The sequence below is a fragment of the Bubalus bubalis genome, chromosome 11 (assembly GCF_019923935.1).
Source record: "Bubalus bubalis isolate 160015118507 breed Murrah chromosome 11, NDDB_SH_1, whole genome shotgun sequence".
In the NCBI taxonomy this organism is placed as follows: Eukaryota; Metazoa; Chordata; class Mammalia; order Artiodactyla; family Bovidae; genus Bubalus; species Bubalus bubalis.
In genome coordinates this window covers 95926720-95948285 of record NC_059167.1, presented here as the reverse complement: position 1 = coordinate 95948285, position 21566 = coordinate 95926720, and the positions used below count along the sequence as shown (strand labels likewise).

Genomic DNA, 21566 nt, shown 5'->3' with positions numbered 1-21566 from the left:
TTTTCAAAGCTTTTGTAATTTATGGACAGTTATTGTTTTACTCCAATGTTTGGGCAAAAATACTTCATCTTCAAGAATATTCATAAAAAGAACTTTTTTACAAGTACAGGTTTCTGATAACTTTCAGATCATACTGGGTAAGAAATTAAAGACTTCTGATGGAAAACTGGATGGTTTCATAAAACTGCTAACTGAAGATTAAGATCTAAGATTAGTCTCGCAGGTCTGAACTTCTGAGTATGGTTATAATTTTTGGTTTTTGTCTGAAATACTATTCATTTTTAATCTGCTTTCCAGATACAAAGAAACCCTTAAACTATACCTCTGAATATAGAACTAAAACATTTTATCTTTTCTATCTGATCCCTTCAGAATCTGTAAACTCTTAGATTTTTAACTTACCCAGGTATACAAGGAAGGCCACCTACTAACAGGTGCAGGAATCTCAAGGTATTCAGGGAATCTAGAGAAGAGAGCGGAGAAGGCAATGGCACCCCACTCCAGTACTTTTGCCTGGAAAATCCCATGGACGGAGGAGCCTGGTGGGCTGCAGTCCATGGGGTCGCTAGAGTTGGACACGACTGAGCGACTTCACTTTCACTTTTCACTTTCATGCACTGGAGAAGGAAATGGCAACCCACTCCAGTGTTCTTGCCTGGAGAATTCCAGGGACGGGGGAGCCTCGTGGGCTGCCATCTCTGGGGTTGCACAGAGTTGGACACGACTGAAGCGACTTAGCAGCAGCAGCAGAGAAGAGAGAAATTCACCTAAACCCAGCACCCAAATCTACGTTTATCACAGGCAGAATCCATGACATGCCTTTGGTGTGGCTTTCCAGGCCTAGAGAGTTTAAGTTCAACTGAGATTCATTATGAAAAGTTCCATCAGAGCCAATTTAAAGAGTCTATGTGGTCAATTAATCAGACATTTTGTGAACAAATTAGTCTTAATGTGGCTGTATTTGGTAGAAATTATGGTAATTTTAGAGAAAGATAATGTTTAAGTGGATATTAAATTCTAATTTTATTAAATGAGGTCTTCACTACTGCCTAAGATTCTTTTCCGAGATAGTTTCCTTGTCATATTATTGTAAAGTTTAGTTATTAAAAGGGCACTCAAAGTATGTTTCTGAAGCTTATCACAGTAATTTAACTTTGGATGAAGATCAGATGTGCCATGACCTGCAACCAGGAGATTATTCCTACTGGGAAAGGTCTCAGATAAAGGACTCAGTCACATTAGAAGGGACTGTATTAGGCCTCCTCTCCTGAATAAACTGCAACTCCTGTTTCTGACGCCTGACTTCAACTAAAAACAGTATTACCAGACCAGCACAAGAAGACATCTGAAGGAGACAGCTAATCCAAGATGCTGGACCAGGTCTGTATACTTGTCACTTTGATAACTACTTACACTCATGTTTTGATGGGGTGGGGGGAAATCATATCTTTGCTTATGAATCAAATGTATTTCTTTCTTTAGTTTAGACACTCAGTCGTGTCTAACTCTTTGCAACCCCACGGACTGCAGAACGCCAGGCTTCCCTCTCCATCATCAATGCTGGGAGCTTGCTCAAACTCATGTCCATCGAGTCAGTGATGCCATCCAACCATCTCATCCTCTGTCGTCTCCTTTTCCCGCTTTCAATCTTTCCCAGCATCAGGGTCTTTTCTAATGAGTCAGTTTTTTGGTTTCAGTTTCTTTCTTGGGCTCAATATTTGCAAGTTTAGAATTAATCTAATCACTGGGTTTGGGGCCAATTACCTATGGCCCAGGTTGTCCTGCTGGATTTCTCCTCTCCAAGGCTCTAACTGGATGGCCCTTGGACATTTTATTTTAAAGAAACTCTAGCACCATGCAAGCTAATATCACTGCCAATATCCCTAAGTGAGATGCTATTACCTGGCCAAGTAAAGATGCCTATTCTGAATCTGGCCATAAACAGCCCATTTCATTAGATGGTGAATACTGGGTAGCTCCTACAAGGACCCAGTGGATTTACAGAACAAATTCATGACCTTGGTTTTTCCCAGGTTGGTTAGGAATACACATAATTCATTTGCCTTGGGCTTAAGATCCCTTATGGGTAGCTTCTGTTAATCTGTAATGTGAGTACACTGGTTTCTATCAGGTATCCAATGGTATGACCATTTGGCCACAATATTTGGTAACTCATTTTATGACACATGAAGAGCTAAATTTCCACTTTGAACAATCTTCTTCCCAGTTCAGGGGAAACACTAGGAAAAGAGTTCAGTTTAGGAGGATCTTGGCTTAAATCTCTATTAATGATGTTGTTGGTCCTCCTGACAATTTAAATTACAGTTTGTGGAGTTACAAAGTGATAGTTTCTTGCCTTCCATACTGTGTGTCACCTGCTAATAGTAAAACAATGATGTCTAAACAACTTGAATTTGTAGATCACATCTATATAGTGCTCTATAAAATAATGGGCATTACATAATGCACATGTGAGGAAATTTGGGTTAAATCATATTGGACAATCTGGAATCAGCTCTCAGTACCTGCTGAACATTCTGCTAGTATAATTCCCTCCACCAAAAGAGAACTGAGCTATTGGGACCCAGCACTGAGAGACATGATGATCAAGGGCAGGTGAGCAACAACCCTGGCATCAAGGGACCAAATATTTGATTGCCTAATGCTTTCTATCAAAAGATTAAAGATCAAAAGAGGGAAATTGTGAAATAAAATTAATATTTTATGGCAAGACAAGAAAAAATTAAATGTTTAAAAAAAAAAACTTTTTCTCCACCCTTTGGCCTCCTTTCCCTGCTACTATATACTGTATTATCTGCATCTTGCATCATGACCAAATTTTCCCCATTGACAAAAACACCTGCCCAATCCTAAAACACAATGTTCTTCTAGCATCAACGCCTTAAAAGATAACCTTCCTTCTTGATCTTGGAGTGAGTCATGTTACCTACCAGTTTATACTTGCAGAAGGGAGCTGGGTAAACTGTCAGTATTATATCATCTGATTTGATGTAGAGCCTTCTGTCTCAAAAACACTTCTAATGGATGGAACAGTTCTCAGAGCTGTCTGAGATGCTGTTCCTGGGATATAATCCTCAATTTGGCTCCAATAAAAATTTCCATTTCTTTCTTAGAAGTTTTTCATCAACAGAGAATTGATGAGAAAAAAACTGAAGTCTCCTTAACTATTAAAAGAGAAAGAGGGAGGTGCGTTTCAACTAGGTGGGAAAAAGATGGTTTAGTCAACAATTCCAACTGGAATATAAAATTACAGATTCCTCCATTACATCATAATTTTAAAAAAATCAGATGTGTTAATATATTTAGAAGAGATCATTAAAAAAAAGAACAGAAAATATAGATAATTATTTGCAGTACAGTGTGAAAGGATTTCAATCTAAAATGGAATCTGAGGATGTGAAATGGGAATCTCATACCTGTACCTAAAGAATGGAACTTAACTAAGAGAATGATTTCCCATAAATGCCAGATCAACAGAACACAGAGCCTTATCTCCAGACCAACGACCATCTGCCAAGTATCTCTCCCCATCTTCAAGCTAATGAACTTACTGCTTGGACTCAGGCTGGACTTCCCTTGTCTGCATTCCTTGCCCATAAAATACAGCTTGCCCCAGAGCCTCTACAAAACTGCCTGTAACTTTGGCAGTACATTTACCATTTGGCATACATTTACCAAATCGTAATCTCTGCTATTCCCAAAAAAACTCAATTTCTGGTAATTTGAGACTACCTCAGTTTACATCTTTAGGCCAAAAAAAGAACACTTTTTAAAACATGAAAAAAAACATAAAGATAACTGTATCAAGACTGTGAGTTAAATACAAGAAAGTATAAAATTTCACATGGCAAAACTAATAAGATTTTTTTTTAACTATTAAAAAGAAGAAAATTGAGAAATGAAGTCAATCCTGTCCATCTTCTAAATCAAGAGAGGAAAAACACCCAAATTCTAACAATAAAAATGTTAAGGGATGTGTATAAGAGAGCCACTAAAGAAGAAATGCAAATAAACAATAAACATTTTTAACAGAAAGCCTAAATCACATCAATAAAGCAATTTCTTTAATGAACATAAACCTATCACAAGGACCCTCCTTTTCTCTCCTCTGAAATAACAAAAGGGGAGACAAATATGAAATCATACAGTCGTACAAACAAGTTCCATCTGGAGAGTGCATTCATAAGTTCAATTTGTTCAAAAAGTTAGCTCAGGTACCAAACTGACACAATGGGCTATACAGTACTGCACTGTAATAAGTTTATAATACTTTTCACACAAATAATATATACTACTATAGAGTACACAAAAGCACAGCCACTTGTAGAGGATGTACGCACACATGGCAATGTACATCACATACGTGAACCAACTGATGTGACTGGATATGCGAATGCATGTTTGCAATATGAAAAAATAGGGCAAGTTTTAAAGGCTCATAGTTTCCCCCCAAATAAACCTAAAATAGCAAATCAACCTGCTCAGCTTCAAAATAAAAGTTAAAATTTTTGTTTTAACAGCTAATATTTCAGTAATCTAGACTTTAAAATCCAAGACAATAGCTAACTATGTAATTTTTATACATTCTAGAAGGAGCAAAATGACAGCTTATTAATTTAAAAATATTATTGCTCAAGTCTTCATACTATAGATTTTCACAGCTGGAAATCAGTCCCAACATAAAAAATATTATCAATAGCAGGTCTTTTTTCCTTTCTAGAATAAGAACGGCAAGGAATTTTTCTTCTACTTTCTTAAATACAATCTAATGTCTTTTTTTTAAACATTCTACTTCCACGTCAGTGATACTCCTTGTACTTCTATATGTGTGTGTATATGGAGAGGCAGATTCTACTAACTGCTTAACAAGTAACAAAATGGGGAAAGAAACTGATTTCAGACATTTTTCAAACATAAAGGTGAGGCAATTAGAACAGTTCATGCTCTGCTATGGGTAAGACCTCACAGTATACAGCACAGACTAAAATCTTTCACCAGTCAAGTTCTTGGAGTTTTCCTCTGTAGGTTGCTTTTATTTAAAAAAACAAAAACAAAAAAACAATTAGGGACTTCCTTGGAGGTCCAGTGGTCAAGGCTCTGCAGTCCCAATGCACAGAGCACAGGTTCAATCCCTGGTCAGGGAACTAAGATCCCACATGCTTTACCGTGCAAGCAAAAATATAATGCATCTATTGATTTCAAATAATAAAATTTAAAAAAAAGAAAGAGTTACAAGGTAATATCAATAAGTATAACCCTCACAGGCGAGACAAAAACTTGTCCTATAAAGCAGACAGGCCTAGTAATGAGCCTTTTAAGGCTCTTTATTTAAAGTTTTGTAGGAAAAAAATCTTTTCAGGGTAAGCCTAGCATATATATTATAAAATATTCAAAATATTTAAAGGCTACAAAAGCATAATATAAAAATCACTTTGGTGACATAAATATATATTATGTTTTTTCTACGTGTTTCTTTTTCTAAGACCAAAACTATAATTTCATACCTCATAATCTGGTCCTCCAAAGTGGGATTTTTTCTTAAGTTCTGTCATGGCATTTTTGTATGCTTCCTCCACTCTTCTTCTCTTCTCAGTTTCCTTTAAAAAATAAAACCAGATGAAGAATTTATCATGTGATATGGGATTTTTTTTACATTTCACCAAAATTTTATAATTTGGCCAAAAAAATAACTCTTACTCCTGTAAGAATTTGTCTTCTGCTCAAAAAAAAAAAAAAAAAGTATTCTTCTGTTCCAGAAAACACTGTTTTTCTGGGCCATATATCACATACAAGCTACCATTAAGATCACCTACTAGGTAGGTTTGGAGAAGGAAATGGCAACCCACTCCAGTATACTTGCCTGGAAAATTCCATGGACAGAGGAACCTGGTGGGCTACAGTCCATGGGGTCGCAGAGAGTTGGACACGACTGAGCACCTAACACACACACACTAGGTAGGTTATATATTTAAATGGATTAAGTAACTACCAAAGTGTCTACATGTCAAAAAAAAAAGAGATAAATTAGCATCAGAGAAACATCTACAATATATATTCATGTGTCTGTTTCCCCCAGTAGAAGCTAAATTTATTTTGTTATAGAGAAAAAAAAGCAAGTAATGGATGCCAGGAAGAAAATAACTCAATAATTGGTAAAACCAATCACTACAAAAAAGATATTCTAAGAGATGTTTCTTATACTTTCCAACTGCTGGATTAAATTATTTTAGAGCTGAAAAAGAGCTTAGATTTCTACTTTAACCTTCTGCTTTTATAGATAAGGTCTATAGCTCTCAGAATCTGCTAAAAGATCCAAGGACAAAATTTTAGAAGGCTGGCCTTGGCACCAACCTCAAACTTTCTTTTTTAGAACAATGGACTGCAATGGGTCAAATCTGATATTAAAGCCTAACAGAATTATTATTAATATAAAGAACCTAATACCTTTATTCCTTCACCTCAAATATTTAAGGATTAAAGTCCAAACAGAACTCACACAGAGCCTGCTAAGCTGCTAAGTCACTTCAGTTGTGTCCGACTCTGTGCGACCCCATAGACGGCAGCCCACCAGGCTCCCCTGTCCCTGGGATTCTCCAGGCAAGAACACTGGAGTGGGTTGCCATTTCCTTCTCCAATGCATGAAAGTGAAAAGTCAAAGTGAAGTAACTCAGTCGTGTCCGACTCTTAGCAACCCCATGGACTGCAGCCTACCAGGCTCCTCTGTCCATAGGATTTTCCAGGCCAGAGTACTAGAGTGGGGTGCCATTGCCTTCTCCCTAACACCTTTATTCCTTCACCTCAAATATTTAAGGATTAAAGTCCAAACAGAACTCACACAGAGCTTACCCACTTCTAAAAACCCTACCTGAATTAAGCTGATGCAAATCAATGAATTAGTATACTAGGCCTACAAACTGATTTTTGTGTACTGAAGTGAAGAGAGGACTACAGAACCATCAGAATGGCTAAAATTAAAATATAAAAAATCACTCACAAAAAAATGACAATACCAAGTGCTGTCAAGGGTGAAAAGCAATTAGAATTCTCACTTACCTGCTGGTGGGACTATAAACTGATATAACTACTTTGGAAAACTGTCTACCTCTATATACCTAAAGCTAAGTATATACCTCATGAACTGATAATTCTACTGCTTGGTATATGCCCAAATGAAAACAGTGCATATATCCACCAAAAATACACATAACAATGCTCACAGCAGCTTTATTCACAAGAGCCAAAATAAAAAAATGTCCATCAGCAGGAAAAAGGAAATAACACAGTAAAGTCATAGAATGAAAATGCATCATACAATGAACAGTATACAGCAATAATACTATATATAACAATAAAAAACAACAAATTATCACTAAAAGTTACAAGATGAAGGAACTTCACAATCAGTGTTGGGGAGGGGGTAGCCAGACACAAGAGTGTATTTTGTATGACTCCATTTACAAGCTGTCCAAGAACAGGCAAAACTAATCTATACAGATATATTAATAAGTTAAAACTGTGGTTACTTCTTGAGGCAGTGGTATGGTATGGAGTAGAAAGAGGCATGAAAAACCTGGGGGGGTTATAAAAGTTCTACATTTTGATTTGAGTAGTGGTTACAGGGGAGTATACATATGTATAAAACTCATCTAGGAGTACATTTAAGATTGGTACACTTCACTGTATATATATTAAACCTTAATTTTAAAAAATGAACAAAACAAAAACACACAGAACAGCAATAACAGTAAAAAGACTTCGAGGAAAGTGAATAAACATGTGAAATTACACACCTGTGAATCTATTAATATAAGCTAACATCTTTGATGAATAGGTTTTCTCTTATTAAACAACTAAAATTGCTTAATCTTAGAATTCTTGGACATAACTGGCTAAAAATTAAGTATACTTCTATAAAAGAAGGAATTATTTATACAGGTAACTGAGAAAAATCATCACCACTGACGAACATTAATTTTAAATTATTTAACTATAAGAACAATGGATATAATGTTAGAAATCTACATAAGAGCTATTAAACATAAAATTGGAGACTATAGAGATTTACATATATATTATACATATCTACTATATATGTATATATACTATATACTAGATAAACATATATTAGAAATCTACATAAAAAGTATATAGCTATTAAATAACTATTATTTTATCAACTATCACGTATTTAATTGCTCTCATTAGATTTTAAGATCCTTCAAGAATGACTTCCTGTTCATTACTGTTTCCTCATTTCTAGTTTACAGTTTAGCACACAACAAGCATACAAATACTTCTTGGAAAAAACACAAATTCAATTAAACCATATTGTTATCATTGTACTTTGCTTCCCAGTTATATCAATTACCTAAGTGAAGTGAAAGTAGCTCAGTTGTGTCCAACTCTTTGTGAGCCCATGGACTATACAGTCTATGGAATTCTCCAGGTCAGAATACTGGAGTGGGTAGCCTTTCCCTTCTCCAGGGGATCTTCCCAACCCAGGGATTGAATCCAGGTCTCCCGCGCTGCAGGCAGATTCTTTACCAGCCGAGCCAAGGATATGTTTCTTGATAAACAACTCTCTCTATTCAAGAATTTCCTAATCTTTACAGAGTGTGTGTGTATATATATGAGTACATATGTACATACACATGCATACATATATATACACACACACACTAAATATATGTGTGCATATACTTTATATGCACACATGCATTTACATTTCCTGTAAAATGTAACTGGGATCCTATATCAACCCTAAGAAAAAACGTGATGGTGGAAAAGGTGAATGAAATTTGTAAGAGCACTATAAATTACAACTGTTTGCAGATTTCAATTAATACTACCATATTTTGTGCTGTTATTTGGTTAAATATGGTACCAAAAAAAGTGTTTTTTTCCCACAGGTTCTTAGATACAGTCTACTTGGTGCTACCCAGTAAAGAAAGAGAATGGGTAAGAGTACCAATATTGAAGACAACTGCAAATCCATGTCCCTTTTCAAATAAGAAATTTGATTACCAAAAAGACGGGGAAGCCATGTGTTACACTTAATGGATTTTTAGGCAGTGTCATTAGAGCACATGACTAGAGATGGTGACCCTCTAGGGAAGGATTAGTAGACGGGGGGCCGGGGCGGGGGGCACTTAAGAGAAAGCTACCAAAAAAGTTTTGAATAAGCTAATCCAGACAAGTTGAAAGATTCTCTTGAACCAGTAGTCTAGTGAATTTAAGGGGTTATCCTGTTTCCTCATACTTTTTTGTGTGTGACTCCTCTAAAAATTCACTATGATCCACAATTGAATTCGCTGATGGTTGTAACAGTTTTGACTCCAGAATAATAATGAAGTATCCATATCTACCTTAAATGGATTTTTTTACTGCTTGGTTTTAAAAGAAAACATATAGTCAATCAACCTGGCTTACTTTCACTTGCACCTGAGAACATGGGAACCTTTTTTAAACATCAAGTGCCATTAAATCTATAGCCATTCTGCTATTAGATCAGTAATGACACTGCTTTCCTTAGTGTTCTGCTCAAATTGCTAAGACCTCCAAATACTGCAAGCAATATGACTCAGTAATGGGTGATAAGATTCTGATTGACACCTGCCCTAATATCCAGAGATGAAATATAGAAGAGTAAAATTCTTCTAATTCTGCTACTTAATACCTCTAGACAAGCCTCTGGGCCTTGTCTAGACTCAAATGATGTATAAAATGATGGCACTGCACTAGAACTAAATTCTCTAAGATATGCTTTGGTTCTAACATTTTTATGATGTTAAATTATAAACAAAAGTTTTCCTACTAAACAAATTCACGGAGCCAAATTCTACTTCACACTTATAACTAAAGATTCATATTATGATATTATTATCAGTGCTGCAGTTTAAACAAAGGTAGGAAAGGTGAACATAAAGCAAATGTTCAATGAACAACAAAATGTGTGCTAAGTGACACCAGTGATGTTGGAAAACATACACGGCCATGAATGCAGTAAGTTAATATTTAACTTTATAAATTGGTATTTTTTTATATATACCAAGTAGTTCACATAACTTAGGTATACTTTCATGTGTTAGACAATAAAGCTAGGAAATGTTAAATGGTTCACACTTCTATTTCAAAGCATTACTATTATCATTAGAAAAACTTCTATGTTAAAATCCAATGAAGAATGCATATCATACAATAACCAAATACATAACCAGTGAATCTCATTAGAAAAATGAATTTAAGATGTTCTAAAGTTTTAGAGGATTAGTACCACCTGCTACTTCTAACAATCCAAACGATCTTTCCCTAAGAAGTTAGTTAGGTTTAAATGTTTGGTATATAAACAAAATCTGATGATTTTTTAAAAAATAAAAAGAGAATCTTACCTTGTCCATTCTCTTTTGCCAGCTGTCCTCACGTTTTACCATCAGCTCAATACAATGAGAAAGTGTAGCAAGGATTCCAGCAGTAGTTGCTTTAAAAGTTATCGCCTCACCTTTAAAGTCTATACCATTAATTCCTTTTGGTGCTACATGTGGAAATACTGAAAAAAAAAAAAATATTCACTATAAATCTTTATAACAAAGAAATCATTCCTCACTACAACTTAAAATTAGATATTTTTTAGAAAACTATAAAAAAAAAAAAAAAAAAAAACTATAAGAGCAGAACTTTCAAAATAGAGTTGCCTTCCTGTTGGCCAACACTTAAAAATTTCCATCCATCTCTACAAGCAAAGAAGCTTGGGACAACATATGTACTCCCGAGTCCTTTTCTCTGAATTCTGTTTTCTGAAATCTATTTGCTATGCTGTACCCAGTGAATAAGTGGTAAGAGAAGTAATAATTTAATAATAACAGACAGCCTAGAGTGAGACCTAATTATGCCAAGAACTATCTTATATTTTGAGAAACCCTGAATTTAAAAGAAAAATCTGAGGAGAAACTGCTGAAATGAATAACGTAACACAAAAAACTTAAGTAAATGTCTGAATTTAATTCTGGGACCAATGCATACATAAAAATGGTTATGTTCATATATTATAATTTTAAGTTAGTCTTTGAATTAAATGAACAATCTTAAAAAAAAACTCATAAGATGCAAATAAGACAGCATAATATCTTTAAGCTTTACTCATTTATTTTTGGGCCACCACGTGCAGCATGTGCAATCTTAGTTCCCTGACTAGGGTTCGAACCCACAACCCCCTGCATTGGAAGCGTGGAGTCTTTATCACTGGACAGTCAGGGAAGTCCTAGGGCACTACAGTTATAAGAAACCATTTCAATAGAACTCTTATAAATGAAATAATACTTCCAACTTTAAAAACTCATAATGTAGATATGACAGCAAAGCCACAATCCAAAAAATAAACTGACAAACTAAACTTCATCCAACTTTAAAATTTCTACTCTTGAAGGCATTGTTAAAAGAATGAGAGTTGCAGTTGTGGGATAAGTAAGTCTAGAGAGCTAATCTATAGTTAATAATAAAATAATGGTAACTGAGAAAATATGTTAATGAACTTGACTGCAGTAATCATTTCACCATAATCATATACACCAAATCACTATATTGAACACCTTAAATATGTTGCTGTTGTTTAGTTGCTCAGTTGTGTCCAACTCACTTCGATCCCAAGGACTGCAGCCCACCAGGCTCTACTGTCCATGGCATTTCCCAAGCCAGAATACTGAAGTGGGTTGCCATTTCCTTTTCCAGGGGATCTTCCTGACCTAAGGACTGAACTCACACCTCCTGCTTGGCAGATGGATTCTTTACCAGTGAGCTACCTGGGAAGTCTCACCTCAAATATATATAATATCCATAAAAAATTTTTTTAAAAGAATAATGAAACAAGCCACAGACTGGAAAAAAAATCTTTGCACAGAATACATATGATAAAGGACATATCCTTTATCTATCTATCCATATATATATAAATATTAATATAGATATCTCAATATATTAATATATCAATACACAGTAATCTCAATAGGAAAATATAATCTAATTGAAAATTTAACAAAAGATCTGAATACACATTTCACCAAAGAAGAAATATGAACAAAAGTAAGCAGATAAAAAGATGCTCAACATTTATAGTTACTAGGAAAAAGCAAATTAAAACTACAGTGAGATACCACTATACACCTATTAGAAGACTAAAATTTTAAAAGACTGACCACATCAAGAGTCAGTGGGGATATGGAGGAACTTGAGCTCTCAAATATGACTGGTGAAAAGTAGTTTGGAAGGTTTTTAAAGTTAAATATATACCTACCATATGATTCAACCATTCCATCTCTCCAAAGAAATAAAATATATATCCATAAAAAAACTGTGTTTGAATGTTCACAGGAACATTATTTATAATAGCTCCAAACCATATACAACCCAAATTTCCACCAACAGACAAATGGACTGAAGAAACCTGTCATGTCATCTGTACAAGGGAATACTACTCAGCAGTGAAAAGACACTGAATAATGATATGTATAACAATGAGAAATTTCAAACTAAGAAAGAGATCAGGCAAGAAAAATTGAATTCATTAGATTCTAGAAAATGCAGAACTTATCTACAGTGAAAGAAGGGTTGCGGTTGGTTGAGAAGTGGAGAAAAGGGAAGACAAAAGGGATGGAGGCAGGGAACTTTTGAAGGACAGTCTTGACAGTGGCGATAGCATCATGATAATATTAAAACTGACTAAACTGTACACTTTAAATATACATACAGTGTATGGTATGTTAATTATATCTCAATAAAGCTGTTTAAAAACCTATTTTTTTTTCTTGTATTCACTCTTATAAAAGATCATATTTATTTATATGAAATAAGGTTTACTTCTGGACTCTCAATTTTATTCCACTGTTCTATATATCTTTCCTTGAATTCCAGAAGAACATTTACTTTTGTTTCATTGACTACTCTAAAGCCTTTGACTGTGTGGATCACAACAAAGTATAGAAAATTCTTTAAGAGATGGGAATACCAGACCACCTGACCTGTCTCCTGAGAAATCTTTATGCAGGTCAAGAAGCAACACTTAGGACTGGACATGGAACAACGGACTGGTTTCAAATTGGGTAAAGAGTACATTAAGGCTGTATATTGTCACTCTGCTTATTTAACTTATATGCAGAGTACATCATGCAAAATTCCACAAGCTGGAATCAAGATTGCTGGGAGGAGTATCAATAACCTCAGATTGTAGAAGATACCACCCTTATGGAAGAAAGCGAAGAGGAACTAAAGAGCCTCTTGATGAAGATGAAAGAGGACAGTGAAAAAGCCGGCTTAAAATTCAACATTCAGAAAACTAAAATCATGGCATCTGGTCCCATCACTTCATGGCAAATAGATGGGGAAACAACGAAAACAGTGACAGACTTTATTTTTCTAGGGCTCCAAAATCATTGCAGATGGTAACTGCAGCCACGAAATTAAAAGACACCTACCCCTTGGAAGAAGAGCAACGACAAACCTAGACAGCGTATTAAAAAGCAGAGACGTTATTTTACTGACAAAGGTCCATATAGTCAAAGCTATGGTTTTTCCAATAGTCATCATGTATGGATGTGAGAGTTAGACCATAAAGAAGGCTGAGCACAGAATTGATGTTTTGAACTATGGTGCTAGAGAAGACTCTTGAGAGTCCTTTGGACTGAAAGGAGATCAAACTAGTCAATTCTAGAGGAAGTCAATCCTGAATATTCACTGGAAGGATTGATACTGAAGCTGAAGCTCCAATACTTTGTCCACCTGATGCAAAGAGTTGACTCACTGGAAAGGAGCTGATGCTGGGAAAGACTGAAGGCAAAAGGAGATGAGGGCAAGAGAACAAAATGGTTAGATAGGCTCCCTGACTCAATGGACATGAATCTGAACAAACTCCAGGAGATAATGAAGGACAGGGAAGCCTGACATGTTGCAATATATGGGGTCGCAAAGAGTCAGACAGGACTAAGCAACTGAAAAACAATTTGAAAATATGCCATGGCCATAGATTTTACTTCATATTCTTTCATAACTTCAGCAAAAATTAACATAATTAGATTAACTTATTTTTCTCACAAAGGCTTATTTGCAACTTAAAAAAAGTTTTAAGAATCCATGTCAGCTTTTTCTTAGAATATATTAAAAGAAAGCACTGACTATGAGTCACAGGTTTCTGTTACAACCTAACTTCTCCCAACAGATACCACATATATGTGATACCATGTGTTATTTGTCTTCGGTTTATTTCTTAGCATAATGCCCTCCATTGCCCTCCAATGTGATTCCCTGGTGGCTCAGACGGTAAAGCATCTGCCTGCAATGCGGGAGACCCGGGTTCGATCCCTGGGTTGGGAAGATCCCCTGGAGAAGGAAATGGCAACCCACTCCAGTATTCTTGCCTAGAGAATTCCATAGGTGGAGGAGCCTGGTGGGCTACAGTCCATGGGGTCACGAAGAGTCGGACACGACTGAGAGACTTCACGAATGCCTTCCATGTTCATCTGTGTTGTTAAAAACACAGATTTCTAATGAACAATTAGGAGTTCAATCCAGAAAGTAACTCGTTATTAACTGATATATGAAATAAACCACTTTGTTCCTGAGTTTATGAACAACTGTGCTATGAAAGCAGCTATTTCAATAATCTTCCTTTAGTAACAATGATTAAATACATTGCAACACCAGTTTATCAAGTGGAAAGAGAAAAGAACACTAAAGACAGAAATAGGCATTAAAGAAACATTCAAGTTCCATTACAATCTTTCCTAAGAAATACTTTTTCAGTACTAGAAACTGATTCTATCAAACACTACTGAAATAACTGGCCAATGTCTAAAATTTAGAATGAAATATTTGTCAGATAAGCTGTCGCATTATTTAACGTCAGACTGTATTTTACCTCCATGTCTTTTCCTAGAAGAAACTTTCATGTTCCAACTTAAAAAAGACTTTTTCCAATTACTCCATTAAATAATTATTCCTGTTAAATAGTTACTATGACACTTTAGAAAGTATATTTTTTCCAAATACCCTGAGGGGGAAAACTTTACTACTTACCCTTTTCCTTATTGCCATTGGTATTATGCAAGAAGTCTCCATCAGAACGTGTTGTAGGAAAGTCATCTTCATCATCTTCTACCACTAAATAAAACATATTTAAGAATATCAGGATGAAAGCACACAGAAATTAACCAGTTTATTCTTATGCTCAACTGATTAAATCTCTGGATTCCATGACTACATGATCTTATTCATCTTTGTATTTTCAGTGCTCATCAATGGATGTCCAATAAGTATGCTGTGAAATGTCTTTAAATACATTATTATAAAAACCATATCCATCTTCATTTTTGTAAGGGATAGTACTGAGATATAAATTATTCTGTCCTTTAAGTCTTCCTATCTCTTCTTCCTTACCTTGGGGAGATTTTCTAATTCTACCAGAGACCTACAAAGACTGAAGAGGATGGTAATGCTATCAATACATAAAGAAGATACTTTATCTTGCCTCCAGGATACGCAGGGAAAATCAGACTTACAGTTCTGATACTGATTTTAATTCATCCCAGTATGTCTGTGCCTGGATATTCCTTTTAACTTACCCAATTCCAGGAAATACAGAATCCCCTGTGTTCTTCAACATACCTCTTTCTTTTATACAATACTCTCCATTTACACTGCCTAACATATGAATCCTCTGCACTATGTATTCTGCTTCTTAACATCAATTTCTAAATCTCAGCCACCAACCTTAGTCTATATTTTTGAATCGCTTTTTCAGTTTTAGGTTGGAGCAAAAGTAACTGCAGCTTTTGCATTATTGAAATTTGCCGTTTGATATTAGAATACATTCTAAATAAATGTGTTTATGTTATATACCATTTTAATGCACATTTCTTGCCTTTTTTTGCTAATGATTTATTACTTGTTTACTTTATATTTATTTTAAACTATGGAAATGATACTAGACAAAAAGCAAATTTGAGCAATTTTCTCATTTGAGTTCAAAATGGTTCGTAAAGCAGTGGAGACAACTCACAACATCAACAATGAATTTGGCCCAGGAACTGCTAACAAACATACAGTGCAATGGGGGTTCAAGAAGTTTTGCAAAGGAGACAAGAACCCTGAGGATGAGTAGCCTAGAGGCTGGCCATCGAAGTTGACGATGACAAGTGACAGCCATCATCGAAAATGATCCTCTTACAACTACAAGAGAAGCTGCTGAAGAATCAACATCAACCATTCTATGGTCATTCAGCATTTGAAGCAAATTAGAAAAGGTGAAAAAGCTTGATAAGTGGTGCCTCATGAGCTGACTGGAAATAAAAAAGAAATTATCATTTTAGTGTTGTCTTCTCTTAATCTAGGCAGCAGCAACAAACTATTTCTTGATCAGACTGTGACATGTGATGAACAGTGCATTGTACAGGACAAGCAATGACGACCAGCTCAATGCTGGACCAAGAAGAAGCTCCAAAGCACTTCCCAAAGCCAAACATGCACCAAAAAAAGGCCATGGTCACTGTTCGGTGGTCTGTAGCTGGTCTGATCCACTACAGCTTTCCAAATCCTGGCAAAACCACTGTATCTGAGAAGTATGCTCAACAAATTGATCAGATGCACTGAAAATTGCAATGCTGGCAGCTGGCACTGGTCAACAAAAAGGGCCCAATTCTTCTCCATGACAACGCCTGACTGTATCTTGCACAGCCCACGCTTCCAAAGTTGAACAAATTGAGCTACAAAGTTTTGCCTCCACCACCATATTTACCTGAGCTCTCACCAACTGACTATCACATCTTCAAGCATCTAGACAACTTTTTGCAGGGAAAATACTTCCACAACTAACAAGATGTAGAAAATGCTTTCCAAGAGTTCAGTGAATCCTGAAGCATGGACTTCTATGCTGCAGGAATAAACAAATTTATTTCTCATTGGCAAAAAATGTGTTAATTGTAATGATTCTTATTTTGATTAATAAAGATGTGTTTGAGTCTAGTCGTGCTGCAGTCAATGGGGCTGCAAAGAGTCAGACACGACCTGGCAACTGAACAACAATAATGATTTAAAATTCATGGTCTGAAATCACAATTACGTTTGTATCAACCTAGTATTATCTTTTGCTGAACTCCCTTTCTACAAGAGAAATCTTCACATTAAACTAACGTCTTACTTCTTGTCATTATCTTCTTACGTCAGGAGCAATTTGGGTCTACAAGGAACATTTCATCTATTTTAACTCTCTCTTTAATGGAAGCAAAGCCTATTCCTATTTCTTATTCCCTCCCTGACTAAATGGAAAATAGCTTTATTCAGTATTACCATTTTCTAATTACTGGGCTCTTTCATTTTATTATTACCTGAAAATTCGTACTTATTTATAATAATTTTCAAACCACAAGCTGCCATTATCTATTAATACTAACACCTACTATTTTATCAGTAGCTAACTGCTATCAGTATCCAACTGACATTTTTCTTTTCCACGCCCGTCATTATTCCTACAGACTTCAATATCCATATTGTAGCTTCTGCAAATACTTTAGTTTCAAGATTAATCAAATTTCCGGATTCTGAGGATCTCTGGCTTCTCATCAATAATTTGCAAATAAGGTCAATTCTATGAAACGGTGGCTCAGAGGGTAAAGCGTCTGCCTGCAATGTGGGAGACCCGGGTTTGATTCCTGGGTCGGGAAGATCCCCTGAAGAAGGAAATGGCAAGCCACTCTAGTACTCTTGCTTGGAAAATCCCATGGACGGAGAACCTTGGTAGGCTACAGTCCATGGTGTCACAAAGAGTCAGACATGACTGAGCGAGTTCACTTTGACTTTAAGAAATCAGCTACCACAAAGCTGCTCTGACTTTAAGTCATTAGTCATCCTCAGACAAGATCCTGACCTTGGCTCAATACTACTATGATTAACTGGTCTTCAATACCGAAATTTTTGCACTTCTTTCATCTCCTCAGCATCTACCTTGGGTTACTGAAGATTTCCTTTCAGCTCCCTAACCATTCAGTAGCCTAGTACTATCAAGCAGAAATTTTCAACCTTTTTTTTTTTTTTAAAGCAAATAATCAACATATAAAACTGATGAAAACAAAAGCTTCTCTGGGTAAAACGTGGCCTTCCCCCTTCCCTTCCCAACCAAGGACTCCTTGTCCATACTGAAGCACCTTTAAGGGATGGCTGACATGGGTTGAAACACTGTCCTAATACAAATCTCCCATCCCTATCAGACCAGTCTCTCCTTCACTAATACTCATTATCTATTATGCTAAATTCCATCTTTGGATCTTATACATTCCTGCTTTCATTATCCCTGCAATTATCCAAATTAACCATATTAGTAACAGCAGCTATTATTGATTTTTTGCTACTAAGCACAGTGCTAACGTACATATTCTAATTTAAATCTCACAATCATGTGCTTGTATAACAACATCCATGTTACAGAGGAAAGAGATGTGCAGAAATTAATAAGTAATTTATTTCAAGTCATCAAACTAATAATGAATAGAAAAATAAGATCAGAACCTTTATTTTCAATATGAATATATGTCTTGTTTTTGTGTGTATGTTAAGTTGCTTCAGTCCTGTCTGACTCTGCAACCCTATGGACTGTAGCCCACCAAACTCCTCTTTTATGGGGTTCTCAAGTCAAGAATACTGGAGTAGGTTGCTATTTCCTCCTCCAAGGGATCTTCTTGACCCCAGGGATTGAACCCACCTCTCCTGCATTGGAAGGCAGGTTCTTTACCACTAGCGCCATCTGCTGCTGCTGCTAAGTCGCTTCAGTCGTGTCCGACTCTGTGTGACCCCATAGACGGCAGCCCACCAGGCTCCCCTGTCCCTGGGATTCTCCAGGCAAGAACACTAGAGTGGGTTGCCATTTCCTTCTCCAACGCATGAAAGTGAAAAGTGAAAGTGAAGTTGCTCAGACGTCTCCAACTCTTGACGACCCCATGGACTGCAGCCTACCAGGCTCCTCCGCCCATGGGATTTTCCAGGCAAGAGCACTGGAGTGGGTTGCCATTGCCTTCTCCAGCGCCATCTATCTGGACCTAAATGGTTAATTAAATCTTACTGAAGAGTGTGTGTGTGTGGACAGGGAGGGGGGTTGGGGGGTAAGGGGGGGCAGCGGGCATTCAGTCTTACTAGCAATTATAATAAAATGTTTTAAATAAAAACACTGAACACTTAAAATGAGAGCTTGCTATTATCATTTCAGTGACACACAATGAAAGAAGCGTGTGATTCTAAAAATTACTTAAAGTCACAGATAATTTAGTCTTGGTAATTTAGTGAAAGTATTACTACACCTACAGAGATCCTTAGGTTGGCAATTCTGATGTGTAGTTGAAGCAAGAAACTATGGCCCTTAATGTTCTTATTCCATGTTCTTATTTCAGCTTTACCTAGCACGTACTCTTAAAAATAAAATTTTGCAAAATAGCCATTTATAGGGAAATTAGTTGTTATGGCTGAATCGTGCTGCAACTAAATTCATATGTTGACGTCCTAACCTTGACTCCAAATTATGACTGTATTTGGAGACACGGTCTTCATAGAGGTAATCAAATTAAAATGAGGTCATGACAATGGGCCCAGTCAATAAGTCAAGATGCCCAGTGTCCTTATAGGAGAAGGAAGTCTGGACATGGACACTTACGAAGGAAGATAGGAAGATAATGTGAAGACATGTGGAGCAGATGCTCATCCACAAGGCAAGGAAAGAAGTCTAGAACAGATCCTTCCCTCATGACCCTCATGGTTTCAGAAGAAACCAAACTTGCCAAAACCATGATTTCACATTTTTAGCTTCCAGACTGTGGAGAAATAAATTTCTGCTGTTTAAGCCACAGGTGACAGAGTACTTTGGTGACGGCAGCCTTAGCAAACCAGTATGTTAGTCTGTCACTGTTGCACTTTCCAAGTGGTGCTGCTGCTGCTGCTGCTGCTAAGTCACTTCAGTTGTGTCCGACTCTGTGCGACCCCATGGACTGCAGCCCACCAGGCTCCTCCGTCCATGGGACTTTCCAGGCAAGAGTACTGGCGCTAGTGGTACAGAATTCACCGGCAATGCAGGAGATGCAAGAGATGTGGGTTTGATCCCTGGGTCAGGAAGATTCCCTGGAGAAGGAAATGGCAACTCACTCCAACAGTCTTGTGAGGGAAATCCCATGGACAGAGGAGCCTGGCAGCCACAGTCCATGGAATCACTAAGAGTCAGACATGACAGAGCACACACACATCACTGTTGCTATATAGTCAAACATGAATAGTATCTAAAGATATTTTTCAAATCTTCTACACAACTTGGTTGTGAATGCATGTCAATTTCCGCTCCTTCCACCATCACTTTCATCCTTAAAATGCTATGTATTATTGACATGGAGACGTGGACCATTTAAAAATTAAGAACAATTCAACTCTGTATCTACCTTGTTTTAGTTTAAAGGACAGTTTCCTTGCTGTCTGCAAGCAAATGAAAGCTGATATGTAAGGTCTACTTTGACAGAAAAATAAGTATACTTTTTTTTAATTAATGAGAAATAAAAGTTCAACCGTCTTTATTTTTTAGAGAAATAAACATTAAATATTAAAGAGCCAAAAACTTAAAGTGTATCAAATATAAAGAATTTCAAGTCTACTTTAGATAAAATTAAGTATTTTAAGAGGAATATGGGCTTCTGCTTCAGACAAAAATGGAACAACAAGGAGAGAATTTACCCTCTAGCATGAAATTAAAAAATCAGACAAAATATGCGAAACAATGGTTTTCAAGACATTGGCTATCAGGCAACAACGGACAGTGATCCATAAGGGTTGGGGAACGAATGATGTGAGCCCTGTGACTGGTCCAGTCTATTGCGGTGAGGGTTTCCAAGCTGCGGAGTAAGGAGGAACTCGGGAGGAGCCTGGTACTCTCTGAGGTGAGAAAATGGAGCTGAAAATCCAGATAGAGAAAGGTCAATAGAGTTCAGAAGGCTGAGTACTTGGGAGAAGAGAGCTGTACTGTACAGAGACAGAACTCTGGATAGGGGCAGAAGGTCCCACTGAGAGTCTTGTGTAGAGTACTGATAGCACATATAAGTTGAGGAACTACAGAGGTCATAGAAAGAACCATCTGAAAGGATTCCAGGGAAAAGGACCCAAAGTCTATGTGGAGCAGGTAAAGTGTCCCTACAACACAGACCTGGGACAATACATAGGGAACTGGCTAGAGAATGCTGAGCTGCTTTGCCTTAGTAGTAGGGAGAGATGGAAATATATTATTCTAGGTTTTTACACAATAAAAGAAGTGGTATATTACTCGAAGGTAGACTGTAAAACTTAAATGTGTATACTATAAACCCTGAAATAGCCACTGTAATAACAAATTTAACAAAAAGTCAACAAAGGAGACAAAAAATAGAATTATAAAAAATATTCAATCCAAAACAAAGTAGAGAAAGGGAAAAAAGAACAGAGAATAGGAAAAGAATATGTAAGAAGGAATAAGCTCATGTTCTTCTACTCGGCCATCTTGCAGGCAA

At 36.5% G+C, this 21566-nt stretch overlaps 1 protein-coding gene across 3 annotated transcripts in view; it reads right to left on the bottom strand.

The window, feature by feature from the left end:
• CERT1 (ceramide transporter 1) overlaps positions 1-21566 on the bottom strand; it is a 132805-nt gene that overhangs the window by 47959 nt on the left and 63280 nt on the right. For all 3 annotated transcript variants that reach the window (XM_025296391.3, XM_006074038.4, XM_006074037.4), the window contains exons 7-9: positions 15082-15165; positions 10410-10567; positions 5526-5618 (exon numbers count right to left, since the gene is read on the bottom strand). In XM_025296391.3, coding sequence (XP_025152176.2) covers positions 5526-5618; positions 10410-10567; positions 15082-15165 — 335 coding nt within the window. The remainder of the gene's footprint in view (positions 1-5525; positions 5619-10409; positions 10568-15081; positions 15166-21566) is intronic.